Raw genomic sequence first — 22,853 nt, forward strand, 5'->3', positions numbered from 1 at the left:
GCTAGTGCTGTGGTGCTGCAATCTTTGGCTATATCTTGGGCTACTCCAATATTTTTTTTTGTTGGTGTGTGTGTGTGTGTTTTAGCTGGCAGCACTGGCACTTTTGTGTGGTGTTTTTCTGAGGACTGTGTGTTATGCTGAATCGAACATTTTTGATACTAGAACATTTTCTAAAGTATATAATTTTTGGCTTTTATATTTTTCAATATATTTATTTTGTTTGTAAGAAATAAAGAAATAATTTTTAATGATACAATAGCCACGATTATTATTTTAAAAAGTATATGTTAGGCTTAACATCAACGAAAATTCAAAGCAAAGCGACACGCAACAAAGAAAAATTTCAACATGGGATAGGTTAATATATTTTTTCGTACATAATCGGTTATCCAGACCTTGTCCCCAATTGATTCGGATAAACAACGCTCTACTGTATATATATTGTTTATGCAAAATAAAAAAATAATTTCGGACGATACGACAGCCAGGATTATTTTTTTCAAAAATGGGAAATTTTCATTAGGCATTGACAAAAATTCAATCTGGGGTGATGTGCAACGTTGAGAAATTTTGAAATTGGATTGGTTAATTTCACCAAAAATGCATCATAGACGACCTTGTGGTCATGGCTGGTGAAGTTTGAAAGGTCACGCTCAAAACCAGCAATACCAAAGAAGATTGGAGAATGCGAATGAGACCAACCTTGAGCATCAAAGTGATTCCACTTAGTAGTGAGTCTCCAAGACATAGTCTTGTCCCAAATATGGTCTTGCCATTTTACTTGTTTGTGTTTAGCCTTGTTAAATTATGCTGCTATAATAAACAGGAGAACTACAAAAATTCTCATTTTTAATATTTCAGTGGTTTTAATATTTAGTAACAATTTTATTGTAAATTAAATGCAACCTTTTCTGTTTATTATAATTAAGATTCTTGTTTTTTCAATTTCAGTAAAAAAATTCAGTTTTTTAGATATATTTCATCAGTAAATGATGTTAATTTATTTTATTTTAAATTACAGTAAATGTTTACCCAAATTACATTAGGATATTCTAAATTCAGTATGTTAGAGTGGACTTAATTTTGTAATCTTGCCAAATTTATTTATTGAAATGTTCACACGAGATGTAGCAATGCAGTTAAATAAAATTATGGATGCATGGTGAAATCATGTGCATGTGCTACAGCCGTGCTGTGCTGTTCTAATGAAACATATAATTCTATTATTTTTTGAATTTTATTGAATATTGAGGTTGAATTTAATGTTGTAATAAAAATTGAAAAAAAAATGAATAATTGGTTAAAGTGACTTCTTTGTAGTTTACATTCTGGACTAGTTTATCACTTAGTTAAAGGGATGGAAATAATTGAGGGATGTTGGAAATATTTTTAGGAACAATGACATGAATTCAAATGTTTCAGTTTTCAGATCTTAAAATTATAATTTAATAAATAATTTCTTTTGAATGCAGGTTAGATTGACTAATTTTGAAAAGATTCAAATAGATGAAAGTTCAATTATATATTGAAATTATAATGATATAGGGTGCATTTGTTTTTCTTTTTTTGAATTTTTGCTGAAGCAGGAAGTGTTAAGATCAGAAATTTTCTACACTACAATTTTTAACTATGATTTATTCATAATATAGGTTTACTCAAGTGCATTAAGCTGGATTTAAGTTCTTGCATGTAGCACATAGCCCATATTGTGTGCAGCAAAATGACATCATTTTTATGCATTTTTATACATTAAGTCTTATACAAAAGGTAATAAATATATTAGGCTCTGCTATAAAATATTTAATTTATTGTTGCATTCTTTTGAGTTATATTGATAGATGCAGTGAACATTAGACTTTTTTTTTTTTTGCCTGAATGATTACCAATTTGCAGAGGTTGCTCTGAAAAATTTAAAAATATCGCCACAATTTTGCCAGTTTAAAATTTTTTTTGTCACTATTTTTACTTACTAATTAATGTTGATACTGGTATCCTTATCAGTTTGGTCTCTGGAAGGCAAAAGTAGCATTTTAAACTGTCACTTACAAGGAGAGGGTTAGAAGTTTAGGTTTTTGATTCAAACAAAACTTAGTGTGCATGTAGTCTTAAACACAAACAGCTTCTCATTCAAATAACAGTATCCACTTTTCAAACATTTCCAGAAAAATGGCCTCTGAAAATCTAGTGTTTAGCTTAAAGAATTTGGAAGTTTTATGTCTAGGAGTGGCAATAGCTGGAAGCAATGCTCTGGAGCTAGTCAATGTAGTGTGAATGTTTTTAGTGAAAACTATTTAGACAAAGTATATTATACAAGAAAAAACTTTACTTTTTTATCTGAACAAAATTTTCTACAGATCCCAACTCTTAGACAAGTCCCTTGTTTTCTTTTTTCTTGCACGACTGATATATACAGTGTTTCTTTTTGCAGAATAGGCACCATCACAATTTTTACTTTCTGGTGATAACAAAACATAATGGTATGGGGACTTTACAATCATGGGCTGCGTCCTTAACCTAGTATATTAACCTACTTATAACTAAATTATTAGAATATATGTATAGATAGAAGAGGGAAAAAAGAAGAAATTTTAGAACGGGCACTCAATGGGCTTGAATATTCTTTTCAGTGTTTTGATTTGAATCCAATCCTTGTCTTAGCCAGTTTCTTTTTCTTCGCTGAACTGCTCCTTAAGTGTATATGATGAGGGAGAAGTCGTCCCTATACCACTTATGAATAATGTCTTTATGATTTCTATCTCTAATACCTCTTTCTCAATCCCTCATCATCTGCTGAAACTGACCAAGATTCTTCCTTCTACACTTCTTGTCTCTCTGGTGTCCAGCCAAAAAGTGGTTAGCTAGCATGAGTTTTTTCCTCAGGGTTTTTCTCCCTCTGTTTTCTTTTCTGCTCCACCCTAGCTGGGAAGGGTTAGGTCCGAAATTTTCGGAATAAGGGAAAAAAAGATATACAAGAACAAAAGGATAGTGAAAGATTAGAATAAAATATGATAAAAATTTATACAGTATACATAATATATGGCATACTGCCACAGTAGGTTTGAATCTTTGGAATTTTAGTTTCGTTTTTTTTATGTGTGACATTATTTTATTATTTTACCATGTCATCAGCATTATTATTACTATTATTATTCCTTGTATGTAAAGCTTATAAAACAAGGAATTAAGAATTGTGACATTATTTTCTGCTTACGGAAAACAAGCCTCTCTAGATTTAAGGCTTAACATTGCTAAATAAAATTATCTTCATATTTATTTTCAAATATAGTGGTATTGTGACATTTGAAGCATAACAAAGATAAGTGCATGAGGATATGTTCGTAATATTAACAATTAAAAAAATAAAACACTGTGACTATGCTATCCTATTTTCATATCACTTGTCTTTTTTGTCTGTGTGCAGTAACATCCAAAGCTTATTTGCTTGTGAGGACATAGTATGTAGAATATGTGACGAAATAAGTCTTATTTACAATGTTAAAGAGTTAAATTGTTTTTGGTAGACAGAAAATGACATCACAATTTTTAATTTCTTGTTTTATAATCTTTAAACATGAGGAATAATAATAGTAATAATAATGTTAATGATGCAGTAAAATAAGAAAGTTATACATTTAAGAAAACAAAACTAAAACTAAAACTTCAAAGGTTCAAACCTGCATTATCTATATCCAGTACCTAGGGTCTTATTCACTCTGTTATCACCAATCTGGGACATGGAACTTCCAAAGACTTATAACTTAATCTAAACACTAAATTTTCAGAAGCCCAATTTTTCAAAACAATTAAACAGTGTGTCCTATCTATTATTTGGTCAAGGAGCTGTACTTAAGGCTATGTACTCACCAAGTTTCGTTCAAATCCGAGACCCAAACTTTCTGGTTTTCCCCTTACTAGCAATAGCAATCATTTTTGAATAATTTTATAATGAATAATTCTGAATAACACATTTCATCACAATGCTTAAAACAGTATTTCACAGCTCTACATTTTGCTGTTTTCTCGAAGTATGATTTGTGATTCAATTTCATGCTAAATGTTGAAACAAATAAACTGGGGTTTTATCACTAGTATTTGATTTTGGCACTATGCTGCATGAACCCTGAATTTGAACTGACTCAACAATTTGCGAGTTTTGCAACCTAACAACAAACACTGTAGATAATTATCTATTAATAAATCTATAGTATTTACTAATAAAGCACTGATTACATGAAATGACATAATTTGTGCTATATCAATGAGAGGCCAATGCCCTGTTTATGGAAAATGAGATCATTAACATACAGCCTACCAGTAGGCAGGCATTTGAATTTCTGACAGAAAATGTTGCTTCAAGCCTGATGTAAAATTGTGGGAAGTCTTTTTGTGATTTGATGAATGCGTTCATGATTTCATTAGTCCAACAAACAGTTTTATTTGCAAAAATAATTTGATTAGCAGCTAATAGGAGTCCTGTATATGTATGTATGTATATATATATATATAAAGCTTTTTGTATTGTATTTTATAAGTTCATTGGCATGTATGAGCAGTTATATAAATATTGTTTATATTAAATTACAGAGGCAATTTATTTAACTAACTTTATACTGGGCACTTCAAAAAGACTTTAAATCTTTAATATAATTTTAAATTACACATTTCACATTTGTAATCACATATATACAGTAGAGCATCGATTATCCGACCCCCAATTAATCGTCACATCGGTTAACCGACCGTTCTAGTCATCAAATTCAAGTGTCCGCTAGTGATGTGGCGCTACAATATTTGGCTATGTCTTGGCTACTTTAATAGTACTTTATGTGTTTTAGCTGGCAACACTGGCTCAACCATGAAAGGGAGCCAGTATTTAAACGAGGCTTAATTTTCTAATTTTTAACAATACAATAGCGACGATTATTATTTTTTAAAAATTTTTATTAGGTTTAACATCGATGAAAATTCAATGCGAAGTAGGTTAATAGCGATATACTAATATACTAATTACATGAGATATACTAATATACTATACTAATAATGTATTTTTTCATATTTTTCAGTTATTCGTTTTTTCAGTTATCCGACCAACCCCAGTCCCCAATCGAGTTGGATAATCGATTCTCTACTGTATATCTCTATTAACCTACTTTGTGTTGAATTTTCATCGATGTTAAACCTAACAAATTTTTTTAAAATAATAATTGTCGCTATTGTATCGTTAAAAATTATTTTATTGCTCACAAAACAAACAACCACTCATAATTAGAAAATTAAGCCTCATTTAAATATTGGCCTCCCTTTCATGGTGGAGCCGGTGTTGCCAGCTAAAACATGCAAAAATTTAACAAAAATAATATTAAAGTAGCCAAGACAGCCAAATATTGTAGTGCCACATCACTAGCGGACATTTGAAATTTGCCGACTAGAACGGTCGGTTAACTGATGTGACGGTTGATCGGGGGTCAGATAATCGATGCTATACTGTAATTGAAATAAATTATTGCATTTTGTTTCTTAACTCTTGAAATTCATTGGATAATGTACATAATATGCATACTAAAGGAACAGAAACACCAAATTTTATTTTAGTGGTTGAGTTTTGAAGTAAAATTTTTTGAAAAAAATCAATTACATGTTTAGGACAGTGTATACATCTAATTCAGTTGAAATTTGCTCAATAGTTTTTTTTACTGAGAGCTCTAAAAACCTACTCTTTGATTGGTAATCAGATTACACTGTTTATGACAAACATGTCCATTATCTTTTTCTGATAGTATTACTTACATTTTTGGTTGGTCTGATTCTCTATATATATTTTTTCATCTAAACCTAGTTTTTGCTCTTCTTGAGAAACTGTTATAGCCAAAAATTAATATGTAGCTAAATTAGTTTCTGATGAAGTCTAGACCAGTGGTGCACAAACTGTTTTCATTTTCAAACCCCCATTTTGTGTAAAATTTTTGTCATGACCCCTGGATAGACAGTAGACGATTTTTTAATGGTCAACATAGTTAAAGTGGGATTTGCACTTATGTTTCTGCCTTATTAGGTCTGAATAAAACATATAATTTTATGAAACAATTGTTTTATTTAATGAAAAATATTTTTAAAAAACTTAACATCATAAGAATTCAATGTGAGGTATGCACTTGCAAAGAACTTATGATTGCTTCTATGCTCGGTTCTGTTTTGGAAATTGCAAGCCATAAGTCATCCTCTGGATCCAATTGAGATTGATATTTTGTTTTAATGGCAATTAATTTTGAAAAGCCACAATGTTATCAGTATCACTATTTCTGTTCACCTGCCAGTTGCCGAAGTATGGGTATTAGGTAATAATACAGACAGTTGTTTTTGTAAAAGAGTAAACAGTCGCGTTTGCATAAGTTGTCATAGGTATAACTAGACGTCATCAGTTAAATGGTCAGTTTTCTATGGTTCTGGCCGATTTACATAAGCATTAACAATAAAAAAACTCTGGTTTACTCAACATCGTTTAACTTGTCACCACTGGATAAATCGACATACTTTTTCTGTCCCGCACTCATTTAGACGTCTGATAAGTTGACTCCCCTCCTGAAAAAAAATGAGTTCACACCACACAGCTTATCATGCGGTGTGAACTCATTTTTTTCAGGAAGAGCATTGACTTATTTATTAATATATACATATTAATAAAAATACCTTAACATTTTATGTTTTTTGTATATAAAATAACAACAAATAAACAAAAAGAAAATATGCAATCTATATCAACATCACAGCAGAATCCAATTTTTGCATTTTCTCACTTTTCATTCATGCATTATTTGTAGTACGTGTTTCACATTTCTGTTAGAAATAAGTATCTGAAAGCTAACAATGCTTACATTGAAGGAAAAATACAAATTTGCATCTGAATTTGAATGTAATAAAACTTCACAAGTCGAATTTGCAAAACAAGAAAATCATCCAATAACAACATTGGTGGGAATTCTGAAGAAAAAGAGTGGAAATTAAGAAACTTTTTCTTGGGTTTTTGTCATTGCTGTCTTGATAACACCAAAGAAAGTTGCCATACAAAGAAGTGGAAGATGCTCTGGTATGTTGGCTAAAGCAAATTCGTTCATCAAATCTTCCTATTTTGGGGCCAATACTGAAACAAAAAGCAATGGAAATCGCCGAGGTACTTGGAGTAGAAACCCACTTTAGTGCCAGTGATGGATGGTCAGAGACTGTATAAAGCACTACTGTATTTTCCTAAGTGTACTTTTGTGGTTTTTTTTCAACTTTATTTTAGTCATCATAACGGATAACTTGACACATTTCCACTTTCCCTTGAGGTGTCGATTTATGCAGACTTGACTGAGTATAAATAAAATATATTTGCATATTAGATGACAGTTATGGCTCAAATCCTGGTCTAGATATTTTTCAGGTTTATCAAGATCTAATTAAATTTATAGTCTAATAATACAGTGGATCAATTGGCTTTAATTAAATTTAAATTTATTAACATTAACAATAGATGGCCATATGTTATCTGTATTTCAAATTTTGCTAATTAAAATTCATTATTTTCAGTTAGTACAGTTTTAACTCTTGAAATTCTTACATATAGTATTTAATGAATCATTTTTATTTGAGTATTATTAATTCAGAATTAATAAACTATATCTTGACATTATGGTAACTATACTTTCTTAAAACTTAATAAATTTGAAATACTCTTTAAATTCAAGAATATATTTTATATGTATATTATATATTAAATAATTTTAATATTTTTGTTTTATAGTTTTCTCTGTTTTGAAAGATCAAAGACATCTAGTTTAAAGAACTTGGTCTTACCTTTAAAAAATATTGCCAAAGTTGAAAAGGTCAGTATTTCTTTATGTCAGTAATTTATATTATTTCTATTTGTAATTACTCATTGTCAAATGACAGTATAGTTGCAATTAGGCACAGGATTACACTGTTAAACTAGTGTGCATAGAATTACACAATGTTACATTGGTGTTCTAAAGTATTGCAGAGATCAATTGAAACATATATATATCTTTTTCTAAATGTAATATTAAGGGGTACAATATCTTAAGTAACAGTTATAAAGTGTTGAACCAACATTGCATGATATCGTTACAAAGGATTGTATCATTCATATTATATAATACTATGTCATCTGCTAACATAAATGAAAGGCACATAATAAACTGCTTATTATGATGTTTAATTATTGCTATGTGCTGTTTAAGCTTGTAAGTGTTGTGTTGATAATTAACTGTACAGTATGCTTAAGATGTATGAGTTGACATTAAAATTTTATGAAAGGAAGGTCTGACTATGACCCAAAGTACTCAGAGACTGAACTGTTCCAATTCTACTGTTAATAGTTCCTAGTATCACAAATATTAAGACATTCTGAAACACAGATATTTACTTCATAGTAGCCACACATCTTTGCGAAGGAATTACAAAATTCTCTGCCATTTGAACCAAAAAAATAATCAATTTGCCACACTTCAGGAATCGATGATGGAAATGGAAAGCATCAACATGAGTCACAAGTTTGAGTTGTCTATAAGAGGCTCTGTAAGCAGGGTCATAGCTGCCATGGAGCAGTTGGAGCAAAGTGTTCCTGGTGCACGTATCATGAGTACGCCAAATTAGAAAGGTGAAATAAAAACTTGTAAAAACATTTGTAAAAAACTTATAATAAAATTTCAAATTTTCAAACAAAACAAAAGTAATTAATTTATAGAAATTCGCTGAACTTTGTACATTTATTAGTCACACACACCTGGCTTTTAGACAAAACAAGCCTCTTATCTCTAGAACCGGCTAAGTATTTTATTGCCTTGTTTACTCCTTTCCTGACTAATGAAAAAATGGTTCAACCATAGATGTTGTTAGTCAGCAAGAAATCAACAATGCAGTAAATTATTGGCACAAAGTGTTGCAATGTATAGTAGATGTAACTGTAACACTTGCTATAAATAATTTACTTTTCCGAGATCATAGAATTACAGATCTTTAAGATGTAGGAACTTCACAAGGAAACTTTCTAGAAATAATTAAATTACTTTCTTGCTATTGCTATGATGATGTTTTAGCAGATCTATTAAATAAACCCAAAGGCAGTACCAATTACTTGAGTCCAGATATACAAAATGAATTAATTATATTGCACATGAAATTAATGTCCAAATTAAAAGTGAAATGGAAGAGGCTGCTTTCATAACAGTAATAACAGATACAACACAAGATCTATCAAAACTCAATCATATAAGTATCGTATTCCATTATGTTTTAATAAAAAAAAAAGATGAAAATGAAAAACCAGTCGAGCTGCAAATAAAGGAAACATTTTGTGGATTTTATTCAGATTACTGATCAAACATCACAAGGATTAGAAACAACATTTCTAAAATGTATTGAAAATTTCATCGATCTATCAAAATTGTGTGGTCAAGGTTACGACAGGACTGAGAATATGAGTGGTACCTACTTGGGGTTACAAGCAAAAATTAAACAACAAAATTCTGCTGCCAGATTTGTACATTGCTGTTCTCATAATTTGAATTTAGTGATCAACGACAGTGTCATTAAAGTACAAGAAGTCAGGCAATTTTATGAACAGTTAGAAAAATTTTTTTTTTCGAATTCTGTTAGGCATTGGGCAATGTGTAAGGTTAACACTGGTGTAGATTGGGCCTAAAATCCAACTTCTGATGCCAGTGTAAGGTTGCCAACTTCAAGGGGAGTACAATTTATTCTGCATCAGAATGAGCCTAAGGGAAACCGCGTATGTGGGTGGTGGCGAAGGAGGCAAATGAAGAACAAGTGTTTTACAAGAGAAAACCCATTTATTTGTTCAAATTCATGCTTACATCGATATTGGATAATTCCAAAATCTAGGTGTTCCTATGAAATGGTGAGAATTCGGGTGATCGGTCGTAGCCCGGGCAGACGAGAAGGATTGCTGGATGATGCAGATGTTTGGTATTAAGCTGCGGTGTCCTAGGTGATCAGCAATAGCACAACACAATAGATAAAGTACTGTAGCTTAATCCAGAGGAGACTCCTCTTCAACCTTGAAGTTTCGATTTTTATAGTTTTTCCCCCACTATTCGCATTTTGGATCGGTCCCTTGTCCCATTCCTCACTTCCTGATTGGTCTCTCCTTTGTCTCCAGGTGCAAGATGAAACTTTTTCAGGTTGCGGGAAAGGTCCAATTCGAGATGTCCATCTGATACTTCTTTGTTGACTCTGCTCGGTATTTATAAAACAATAACACCTGCACTCATAACTCAGGCCGTTGTTTATACCATTTTTTGACATCTAAGAATTTAACGATCATTTTCATCTTTCATCTATTAAAAAATTTTTTTTTGTTCGAAAAGGTTTATCTCGGCCAACATTTTATAGACTTGTGAATTAATGATCTACCTGTTTATGAGCGCTTGTGTTAGAGTTTGTCTTCCGCTAAGACCTTGGCAGATAGTTTGACACATACTCAAACAGTTCTGAGTCTTGTTGTTTACATCTTGTGTCATGCAAGAATTTCATGGTTTACTCAAGTTTGAACTTCGTCTGGGAACCCACAAATGTTAATGGAAACGAATTAAATCAACTTAGCATAAACATGAGTTTCTCCAACATGATGGTCTTTCCATATTAATGCTCTTGATGCACTACGTTCTCGTTATTTTGTTGTAATTAAAATATTGACATATTTATCATTTGTGAGAGCCGAACTTGGTGAAATGGTTTGTTTAAATTTTGTTGTTGTAAAATAAATTATTGTTTTATTTTTAAGTTAGAGAGAGAGATAAACAAAAACTCAACATTTTAAAGATAATTAAATTGTTTTCCCATGGATTTACTTCCTAGTTGATGATGATACATCGAATGTGTCATCCGATTTGTACAAAAAGCAAAAGAAAACCAACTATTGGATGGTGGTGAACAGAAGTCCTAATATGGCAGTGGGAAAAACCCAACGATAACTTACTTTATAAAAAGGAGGGGTCGATGTGTCAAAGAAAGTCTCCAGTTTTGAGTGAACTGTGTATGTGTGTGGATTAATAGCCACTGCCCTTGGATGTTCTAATCGCCGCCGCCTGGGAACGATTACCGTGGATGGGATGGAACCTTGTGAGAGCTTAAGGGAGCATTGTTGTTGTTCTGAAGGACTTTGTGCCATCTCGAGACTCATGGACTAAATTTCCAACTATTCTACAACTTATATCAAGGTATTTATCCTTGCGCGCAATAATTGTAAACTCTCTCTCTCTCTCATTAGTACTTGTTATCAGGGTAATAATAGCTATGTCAATTGTAATACAAATGATTTGTATTACAATTGGGTATTATGATGTATACAATTGGGTACTAATATGTATACAAATGATTTGTATACAATTGGGAATAATAAATGGGTATTATCCATGCCATGCAGTAGCCATCTAAGATGATGTGTATGTACACACCATCTTAGATGGCTAGAGGCACTGTACATCTGTATGGCTACACTAAAAGATGACAATTGCATTAACAGCAAAGACGAAATCACCCTGTCAACTGCATGGCAGGTGCTCGTAGATAAGAACTTAGGATAATTTACAATCGGCAAAAGGGCGCATGCATGAATGACAACATGGATCCATGCGATAAATTCTTAATGGTATTCTAATAGGAATTGAATTTGAATTGCATTTGATTAACAGTCGTATGTTACCTGAAGAACTGTCAAGTTCAAAAACGTTCGTAATGCTCTGTTTACCGAGAAGCACACCGGCAACAGGTTCCTGGTACATTGGTTATTGTTTTGTTTTCTGTTATTTAATGTCTTAACTTTCTCTTGTTTCCTTAAGATTAAATAAAGAAATGATAACATACGTGCACTCATTGACAAAAAAGTTACTTACTCAGATAAAACTGTCTGGTTACTACAAAATTCAGCGTAAAGCTATGTCTCAAACGATTACAGTTAAGGATTGGGTTGATTGAATGACATGTAATGCCACTCTAGTACCTTAAAATCATTACTTCAGAGGCTCAAAGATGTTCATTGTTTTCAGAATTTTCAATGTATCTGTTGTTGGAGGTCTCAATACACAAGGCAATTGTACAAACATGTACAGTACAATGCAGTCAAAGACATTATGCACAGCAAATGAAAGCTACATCATTAGGTTATGAGAAGTAAGATGGACTGGCTTGGATGAATTGTGCCTATTCTGGCCTAACTGTGAGATGTTAGGACAGTGGTTACACCAGGACACACATACTAGCAGCCAGGGTATGGATGTCCCAGACAGACTAAGAGAGTTGATTATGTGATTGTAAAACAAGCACAAGTAGATACAGTTGTGTTTGTGTCCATCATCCAGGTAGCAAGCAGATACTTTACTACAGAATTATCTCTTCCTGTACTGTACCATTGGAAGGCAACTAGCAGAGACAAATTTGCATGCACAGTGATTGCTACACATCCTAGTTAGCACTCCAGCATTGTTGGCTTTGTTTGCAGTGGTGCTATGACAGAGAAACATGAACTTAGCATGTCTTTAGTAACAAATTTTGGTATATAACAAATAATTCATATAACAAATTGTATATCTCTAGCAGTTTTATGTGGATGTTAGATACAGTGGGTGATCGGTTAACGAACAAATCGGATAATGAACACTTTTATGAAAGATTTTTATGTTCAGACAATGAATACCTCACAGAACAAACACAAGAATAAGTGATGTAAAATAATGAATACTGATTGGTCTTCCCTTGTCTTCAGGTAACAATTCAAAACTTTTCGGAGCACAGGAGATGTCGATGTCGACATTGACATCAACACTCAACCTGGTATATACAGATTGGATAATATTCCTTTGAACTTTGAAACTCTCAATTGCAGCCTTTTATTTTTCTGACAGAAACAATTCTTTTATTGTATTTGTGAGACTGTCAGGCAGGTACTCGTTAAGTTTTGTTTCAGTTTTTATTTTCAAAAGGTGAGAGTATAATAGCAAAGGTAGAGAGTGGGCTGAAGATGTCTGATGTTGCTGGGCAGTATGGCTTGAACATGTCTACAGTAGGCCGCAGTTCAATCTTATCTAAGAAAGATACAGTATAATCAAGAAGACTCAAGCAGCTAAAGGAGTAACAAAAATCACATCTGAGAAATAAAGAACATTGAAGAACTCATAATGGAACCTGAAACTGATCTGACGATAGCAGAATGCCAAGAACGCTTGAATGAAGAACACCAAGAAACTCAGCGAGATTTGTTTTCTTCTGAAAAAGAGGATTAATGCTGATATCTGCTATTAAAGATCTTTTGAAAAAGTGGGAGAGTGTCAGAACAACAGTCTTAGAATGGCATACAAACCAGGTTGAGATTAATAGGCTTAGGGATCTCTACAATTACAATGCTATTAATTACTTCTGAAAAATCCTGAAGAAGAGAGAAAAGCAATCAACATTAGACAGATTCTTTAACCCCCACAAACGGAAAAAACATGACTAATAAAAATGCAAGACTGTGTATATATGTATTTTTATTATTACATATAAATAAATGTAGTAAGAAATTATGTATTTTATTTTTTGGGATCTCCAGAATGAAATAATCAAATTCCTATAAAAACCTATGGCAAATCAATAATCGGTTAATGAACAATTTAGATAGCAAACAAAGTCTTGGAACAGATTATGTTCATTAACCGATCACCCATTGTATAGTGGAAGTTCATAAACTCATACACCTTCATGTTTTTTATGGCAGAGCTGCAAACATCCATTTTCCAACAAGATAATATGTGACTGAACACAGCTAGGATTTTCTAGGAATGTCTCCATCATGTTATCACCTCATTTTAAAGTCATTCAAAAGAGTTCATTTTCTAAAGTCGGACGAGTTCATTCTTTAAGACTCCACTCCTGTAACGCCACAACATGTTAGTGTTATAATCATATAATAAATGTTGGCGTGAAGTGACATTGTATTATATCATGTTATCACCTCTCATTAGCTTGCCTGATGTCCAGTTTTGTCCATTTGAGCATTTGTGGGATCAGATGAAATATCATCTTTGGCCATCTATGAGGGAACTGGAGTTGTATCTTATATCTGTGGGCGAATCTGTCACAGGATACCTCTATGCCTGACTGTATTGCTACATATATCCATATTAGAGAAAAGGATAGGATAACAGTGTTGTATTGGAATGAGGTCCAAATTTCAATCATAAGAAATAATGGAAATGCTTGTTTCTATTTATGATTTCAATTTACATGAGGAGCATACTATTTTGATTTACACTTTTTTATTATTTTTATTTCAATACAAACAAATTACTTACAACTCAGTAGGTAAGTCTACCTTCTCAATATAGTTTCCCTTCAGCTGTATACACTTGTGCCACTGGTGTGACAGCCTTTCCAGGTCATCCTTGAACCACTTTCTGGGATTATATTGCCCCTATACCTGAACAGCTGCTTTCTGTTCTTTGAAATCTGCAAAATGACATCCACACAGGGATTTCTTCAAGACTTCAAACAGGTGATAGTCAGAAGGGATCAAATTGAGGAAGTACAAAAGATGTGGATGTAACTGGAACACCAATTTGTCAATGGCAGCAGTTATTTCCTCATTGGTTTGGGGACATGCATTGTTATGTTGCAGAAGCACACCTTTTCATCCATTTCACATTTTTTTCACACACTGCCACCAATCATTTGTGAATCTATGCAGTACCCATATGTTTTTCCAGAAAAACCAAGTCATTCACCATTGTGCAATCCTTGATGATCACTCTCAATAATGTTGGCTCATGTATTGACAGTGGCTAAATAAATGTACCCTCTGTCCAGTGCTGCCACCTGGTAGCATACCAATGGGTTGAGGAAACTTGAGACCGTGGATTGGGGGAAATTTGAAAGTGTAAATCAATATGGTATGTCCCTTGTCAATTTCTTCAGAAACTAGGTATGCTCATAAATGGGGTTTATACTACAGGGTGTCCCTAAAGTCTGAACACACAGGAAATCTCATTTAACTATAATTTTTCCCTCACAGATTAAGTATGACTTTGTTGAAAGAAGAAAGAATTGAACTGGTAATTCTCAGTGGACATGAAGGATGGTCATATCATTCAAGTTCACTGCCCACATGACCACATGCATAGTCATGGTCATTTGGAGTGGTCTCCTCATTCACCTGACCTTAGCCCCTTTGACTTCTTTTTCTGAAAATGATAGAAATCATCATGAAGATGTTATTTAATGTTCCAATTGAATAAAATGTTGTTAATAAATTTAATTTCTTGAAAATATGTATTTTTGCCTATGTATCCAGACTTTAGGGACACCCTTTATAATAATAATAAATAATTTTGTAAAGATTATACTTAAGATATAAACATTTTATGGATATTTAATAATTCCTTTTGTAATTACTGTTTAAGTCTTCTGAAAGTGTATAAGTTCTTTAAAACATTTAAAGTCATTTGATGTATTTAAGGATGAAATTATAAATTTATAGAATATATTTTTAAACTTACTCTATATTATAAAAGACTGAAATTAGTTTTATTATTTATTATTATTATTTATTGTCATTTAGGCCAAGCCTTATCCTTGGATTCCTGGTGGTGGAATGGCACTGGAAGTGTTGTTGGATAAATCAGAAAAGGTATGTATTGTAAAATGAAATTAAATCTTTTATTAATTTCCTTATTTTACAACATATACCATAATTTTTTGGAATGACCAGCAGCATATAACCAGGGGAGAACAACATGCTAGTTAAACTGTGACTAAAAATAAAATTAATCAGATCTAACAAACCTAGTTGTTAATTACTGTAAATGTTAAAGAAAACATTCTTCCAGGTACAATAACATTGTGGTTTGACTGACTTAAAATCAGAAGAGTTTTTAAAGACAATAAAACAATTAACCGCTTATTGATACTAGCACTAGTATTAGTAGTAGCTATAGTTAGTCAGTGTGGGCTACACTGACAATCCACCCTCACCTTAAAAATAACACCTTTCTCTCAAATTTCGCATGAAGGGGATGTTAATCAGATTAAGTTGAGATAATTTACAGTCAGTTTCTGAAATTAAATATGTCTATTTTTGCATTTTCGAATCCAATTACAATAAAATAGACATTAAAAAAACACTTTCAGCATTTCATGAGTATTTTACATTGTCAGAAAAAAGATAAAATGAAAAATTTAAACATATAATCATAGTTTTTGTTGTAATGCTGACAATTTCATAGTTTTAGAATAAACACTCATTTGTTTTTTAATGCATCCTCTAGAAAGGGATGTATAACCTCACTTAAACTGGCATGCCAGCATTTCCCCAGAGTAAATGCTGGCATAAATGGAGTAATTATAAAATCGGCATCTGGTTTATACCATGCAGAAATATCTGATTTCAGGTCTCCCTAGATAGATTAACATGCTGGACAATCTGTGAAAATACAGTCAGATGCAACATTTGGTTAAGTAAAGGCTCAAAACAATTGCACTGCATCTCATATGTGAAGTTATAATCTCCCATAGGCTAATAAATTCCCTAAATTGCATATACCATATAACCAAAATTTGTAATCATTGTGTATTTTAATTTTAAAATAATTTTTTGCTATGTCTAAGAAGCATTTTGAATGTAAAGTAATCATGTAGGATATTTTAATTTTAAAGGTCTTCTGCTTTACTGATCTGCTTTATGTTCAATAGAAAATATGGTAGCTTGCTCTTTATATATATGTTACTAGCAAAGTATGAAAAGCATTCTACATAATGCCCAGCATTTTCAGGCAATATATGAAATATGAGAATTATTATATACTTTTCCTAGGCATTGTCTACAATACCTAGGCATTCTATAGAATGACAAATGCTATTTAGGCAAAGTATGAAAAAAGGTCCTGATAAGGCTATTATATAAATGAAGTACATTCCTCAAAAATACAAATGTTATTCTGAAAAAATAATGAGAGTGCCATTAAAAAAATTTATTCAAAATACATAAAGAAAAATGAAAGTTGTACAAAACAAAATTTATGTTTTTTTTATTAAGGGAAACAAAATTTTCATATAAAAAATGAGAAATTAAAATTAACCTACTTGTTGCAACATGGTAGGCTTGAATGGCATTTTGAATTACATTTCATTACATTTTTCATGCAAAGACATTTCATATTTTGGCACTTTGTTTTACACCAGTGTTTCTCAACCTCTAACAAATCGTCGCCCCCTTCAATAAAACCGTTATGTAGTATCGCCCCCTTCACTTCAAAATTCCGATGCCAAGGGCCAAGGCTAAACACCAAATTCATACTTCGTTGAATAGACTAGTGACTAGTATAATGTTATTTGTTTAATTATTGTACGATATAACGAATAAAATATCTAATTATTCTTAGTATAATGTTTCACTATATTACCCAGAAAATTGTTTTTTGCCCTCCAAAATATAAATTGTTACTAATTGCTCCCTCAACATGGAAAAACGCCCACAAGGGGGCGATATTGCCCCTGTTGAGAAACACTGTTTTACATGTACATTTGACAAATCCTTGGCCGCTTCCACTGGACTGAGCAATTGCAACTGACCGGAGAGGAATTTCATGGTCAGGAATATCTTCAATTCTAAGCAAGTTCTTAGGGCATAAAGTGAATTGTGATCTCGCATATACTTGTTTTAAAATTCCTTCAGAAGTTCCAAGTCAGTAGAAACCATCCTCTATCACTCTCATTACAACTGCCAATATATTGCGCAATTGCTCCTTGTTGACATCAGGAATAGGAACTTGCACAGTAGTTCCCAAAGAAGCAGTGGGAAATTTTTTTCCGAATTCATCATTTTCAGTTTTTTTTTTTTTTGCTTATATTTTCAGATTGATTTTAGAATTTATTTTACCTTCAATAGCATTTTCAGTTTTGAAAGAAAGGGTGCACAAAATATCTATTTCATCATCTTTACTAACATGGCCACAGAAGGTATGAATTTTTTGACGGCATTTTTTGCATGCAAGTGCATCACTTGTTTCCTTTAAACACACACAACAGGTATCAGAAATGGAAATCTCTTTGGTAAGCATGTCTTCATCATGTTGGTTTAATCCACTAACGACTATAATCTCATCCATGTTTTTTAAAACAGGCTCTTTTTCTTGCATAATCTGATTAGTTTCACCTTCTTCCATTGTTTTGATGCTTTCTATTACTTTTTCTGGCTCCTCCTCTGTATTTATGTCTTTTAAAACATCTGGTAGAAAAGACGTTGTAAGCCCTACTTTAGGTTTGCAACCAAAAAGAGCTTCATATGGTGTTCTTTTGATCCCAGAATGATAAGCTCTATTTTTCATAAATTGAACGAAATGCAGTCCTTCACTCCAGCACTTAGATTTGTTTTCCTGCATCCAAGTACAGAGCATATTTTCGATATCTTGATTAGCTCTTTTGACACTACCTTGGCTTTGTGAATGGTGAGGTTTCACATGGACGATCTTCAATGCTGGCCAAAATTCCTTCAAGCTGGTCACCACATTATTGGCAAATTCCCTACCATTGTCAGACTATAATATAGATGGCACTCAAAGCAACGACAATATGTCCACTAGGTTGTAAGCTACTTCTTCAGCTCTTTTTGATGTTAGAGGGTTAAGAATCACAAATTTTGTGATATGATCTTGGTACACCATAATAAATTTGTATTCTCTATCTGGCTGAGACTGAAAGTCAATAAGATCTACCTGACAACAGGAATTAAATTTGGAAAAAATTATAGGTTTCGCAACAATGCCCTTTTTTATACCTTTCTGTTTTTTCTGGCAAGATTCACAAAGGTGGATGTACAGTTCAATATCATGACGTGTAATGTTTTTGTATTTGGTTGAAAGTTCTTTCAACATTCTATCATGTCCTCCGTGTCCAATAGCGAAATGAGCTTCATGAAGTACGTGAAATAATTCTGAATCCATGATGTAATACTGTATAGTATTGACGCATTCTTTAACAGGATAAATGAGTTTACTTTTGTTTTCTACAATCATCACATAGCAATTCAGCACCCAATAGTCCCTGGGTTCCTTCTTAGTAGTCATTTTGTCTTTTTGTACATCATTTATTAACTTCTGGAAAGTAGTTTCGGTTAAGAAAATACTGTTTTTTGCAGCATTAACTTGAATTTTGGGCAGTTCATTGTCAAATCATTGTTTCATGTCTATAGACCATGACACCTTCTCCAACACTAAAGCTTTGTACTCCTCCATTTTCATGGAGCACAGTAAAAAACTGATTTTTTGTTGAACAAATTTAAGTAAAATTGCGTATTTCGACACTCCCGAACAAACCACAAAGTGCAACTGACAAATTCTAAGCCTGAGGCGCACATTAAAAATCATGTGCCTGCCACATGATATTCAAAACAAATTGGAGATGTATTTCATACTTTGACAATTTCACATTTGGCATTCTATAGAATGCCTAGGAAATTTGTAAAATATGAATCATTTCATAGATTGCCAGCTAGTTTTAGGCATTATATACAATGCCGGATTTTGAACTTTGCTGGTAACATATATATTTTTTGCTGTAGCTAGAAGATATATATTTTTTGCTACAGCTAGAAGCTTTTGCATTATTAATGTAGAATATTTTAATGGTAAGTTTTAATTATAAATGACTTCTTTTAAACAACTCTTTTTCCTTGATAAATAAAAGTGTGCATTCTGATTTTACTTTTTTTAACCAGAAAAATTTTTTTTAGAAAAAATTTGGGGCTGAGTGCCAAAAGCAGAGGATGGCTAAAATACACTAAATACTTTTTTATAAATATTCTGTGCCGAAATCAGAGTTTGCCTTATATTCTATAAAATACAGTAATAAATATAATTTAAATTACATAATTGAAAAGCTTTGGAACATAAAACGATATAAATTATAAACATAAACCAAATACCACTGGATTTTTTAGGCTCTGTTTACACTATTTTTAATTAATTAATTAAAACTAATATAAATATAGTTTTAAACAATTAAGTGATATTTGATTATATTCGGCATTATAATTTTGGCTTTAACTTAAGCTCAAATAGAAATTATCTAAATATTGTAAAATTTGTTAATAATGAGTAGTTATTGATTTCTGATTTTAATTATCAATGTATAATAACAGTGCAAAGTGACAATAATGAAATTACATGTATTTAATTACTTTTATTCTTAAAAATTAAATTAAAATTTTTAAAGGACTTAAGTAAGTCTTTTCTATTTCTTGAAAAATGTTTTAGGAATCAAACTTCCTATTTTCAGAATAACCACAATCTAAAAATAACAACAAACATAAAAAAAAAAGTGAAAGTTACTTAACAAGGCCAACTTTAAACAGAGCAACAATTCCTTGATTAAAATAAATTTTTTTAACTTGATAAAACACAAGAAATTATAATTATAAATAATAATTGCCAATAGTAAAAAATTATTTGTTTTAATTTTAAATTATTAATATATAATAATAATGCATTTTGCCTATACAAATTCTATGCCTTAGATCAAGATTTGGCAACATGTGCCAAACAGGTAGCAAATGAGGATATTTTTATTAACATGCAAAAAACATTCTTTGAATGTTTGATCAATTGTAAACAGTGTGCTAAAGTAGGAATTGATTGTCACTGCAAATAGTAGACAGTAACCCTTTTTACTTTCTATAAGTGGTTAAAAATGTATTAATTGAATATTATTAAATTATAAATTTTAAAAAGTGACTATGATATACTAAAAATGTTTTGAGTTGAATATTTGACAAAATCACTCAAAAAACTTACTGATCCTTATTCTAAATCATAAAATTGCACTTATTTTATATTAAATTACAATTAGACACTTCAGACCCAAAATACTATAAATAATATTTTTAACATTTTATGTCTGAAATCTCTGATTGTAAGATAGTTATATAATTGAATTATTTTTAATTTATTTCCTTGATCAAACTTATGGGTTAGCCATATAAAAATTTAAAGCATTGTAATTGTACTTAAAAATATTTATTAAAATATGTTTGAATAATTCAATTAACTTAAAATTTGGATTTATAATTGGTTATTCTGTTCCACTTTAATAAATGTAATAATTATTTGATTTTTCAATTGTACCTTTTGCAATATCAAACAAATTATATGAGTTTTAGAAGTTTTAATATGAATTACATCTTCAGCATGACTAATTTCAACTTTATCTAATTTTAATATTTTATTTTAAAAATTTATTTAAAGTAAAAATACTATTTCATCTTTAGAATAATTTTTGATGTAGGATAATTATAAAAACTTCACTAATTAGGGGTCAAGAATCTTTGCTGGACTATGCATTAAGTAGAACTGCAGAGATTGAATTTGAAGTTATACAATACTATCTAATTGATTATTTGCCTATTGTGTTCTTTCTACCAGATAATGACCACGTTAGGTAAACAATTTAAATCTCAGAGAAGAAATTTGAATATGATTTAACTGTTTAAATTGCATAATACAGTTAGTGCTTTATTTGCCTTAGATTGCATATATCATATAAAAGATGTTGACTTGGCAATTGAACAGTTTTATGACTTATTTCTGTATTTTGTTAATAAGTATAAACCTTATATTTATAATACCTATCAAAACAGAAATAGGAATCTAGAACATATTCCTAAAAATCTTCTGATATATGGAAGCTGTGGTGCACCCAGGGAGTGGGCCAAAGGGCTCTGGCACACCCCAAAATAAAAGGAAAAGAAACACTAGTAAATTTTCCTTTCACTAGTAAATATTTTCTTAATTAAAATTCATTTTTTTATTTATATTGGGTTGTTTGTCTATTTCTATATTACTTATGAATCAGCGGTCACATAAGCTGGGAATTTTATTGAGTTATATAAGTTGGGAATTTTAAAATAATTAAAAATTATTTTATCCATTCAACTTGGTTTCCCAAGATTATATCTTGAATGTACCACTGCATGGAAGCTATTTAAAAACAAAATGAAACTATTTCCAAACTAAAAATTTGTAAATCTGAAAATAAATAAGAAATTAATGAAATTACTCAATCTATTAGTAAGCAGATAATAATGCAAAGATATTACAATAAAAAATTTAGTGATGTTAAAAACAAAATTCTTTAAACAAAAGTTTGTAAGCTTCCCTTTAGTGTTGTTAATAATGACAATAAGGATCTTATAAATAAAATTGTTTTCTAGGACGTTGTTGCCAAGTCTTCTGCTAAAATTGCTAATGCTTTTGATGACCATTTTGACTATTATGTGGAGCCTAATACAGGATTGCTTACTAAGGATCCTGAAAAATTGACTTAAATTATTGTAAAAATAACTGTAATAATTCAAACTCCTTTGTCTTTAAAGAAACTGATGTTAATGAAATTTAGTGTGTTATTTTTCACATTTCACATATATTGATGATCTTCATACAACAGATCTTCTTACCTACTTAAACAAGTAGCTGATATAATTGCATTTTCATTATCCTCTTTCATTAACTACTCTTATAAGTTGGGGTATTTTTCAGACTATTGACATTACAGTTTCGTGATACCTCTCTGTAAACGAAAAAACAGAACTCATATAATCAACTATCACCCTATTGTCTTAAACCCCACTATTGAAAAGATATGTGAAAAAGCTTTTATAATCACTTCAATTTTTTCATTACAAAATGTAATATTATTAGCAAATATCAATTTGGTTATCAATTTGGTTTTAGGCAAAATTATTCTATTTTGCATGCACTGGCTCTCTATCATTATAATTTAATTACTAGTTTAGATAACTCTTTAATTTCAGC

At 31.3% G+C, this 22,853-nt stretch overlaps 1 protein-coding gene across 1 annotated transcript in view; it reads left to right on the top strand.

The window, feature by feature from the left end:
• Positions 1–22,853, top strand: part of LOC111628642 (GRAM domain-containing protein 4-like) — a 115,757-nt gene that overhangs the window by 63,470 nt on the left and 29,434 nt on the right. Inside the window, exons 16-17 of the mRNA XM_023372473.1 lie at positions 7,781–7,862; positions 15,611–15,679. Of these exons, the coding sequence (XP_023228241.1) occupies positions 7,781–7,862; positions 15,611–15,679 (151 nt within the window). The remainder of the gene's footprint in view (positions 1–7,780; positions 7,863–15,610; positions 15,680–22,853) is intronic.

The sequence above is a fragment of the Centruroides sculpturatus genome, unplaced genomic scaffold (assembly GCF_000671375.1).
Source record: "Centruroides sculpturatus isolate CEXI.00-Female unplaced genomic scaffold, Cexi_2.0 scaffold419, whole genome shotgun sequence".
Classification (NCBI taxonomy): Eukaryota; Metazoa; Arthropoda; class Arachnida; order Scorpiones; family Buthidae; genus Centruroides; species Centruroides sculpturatus.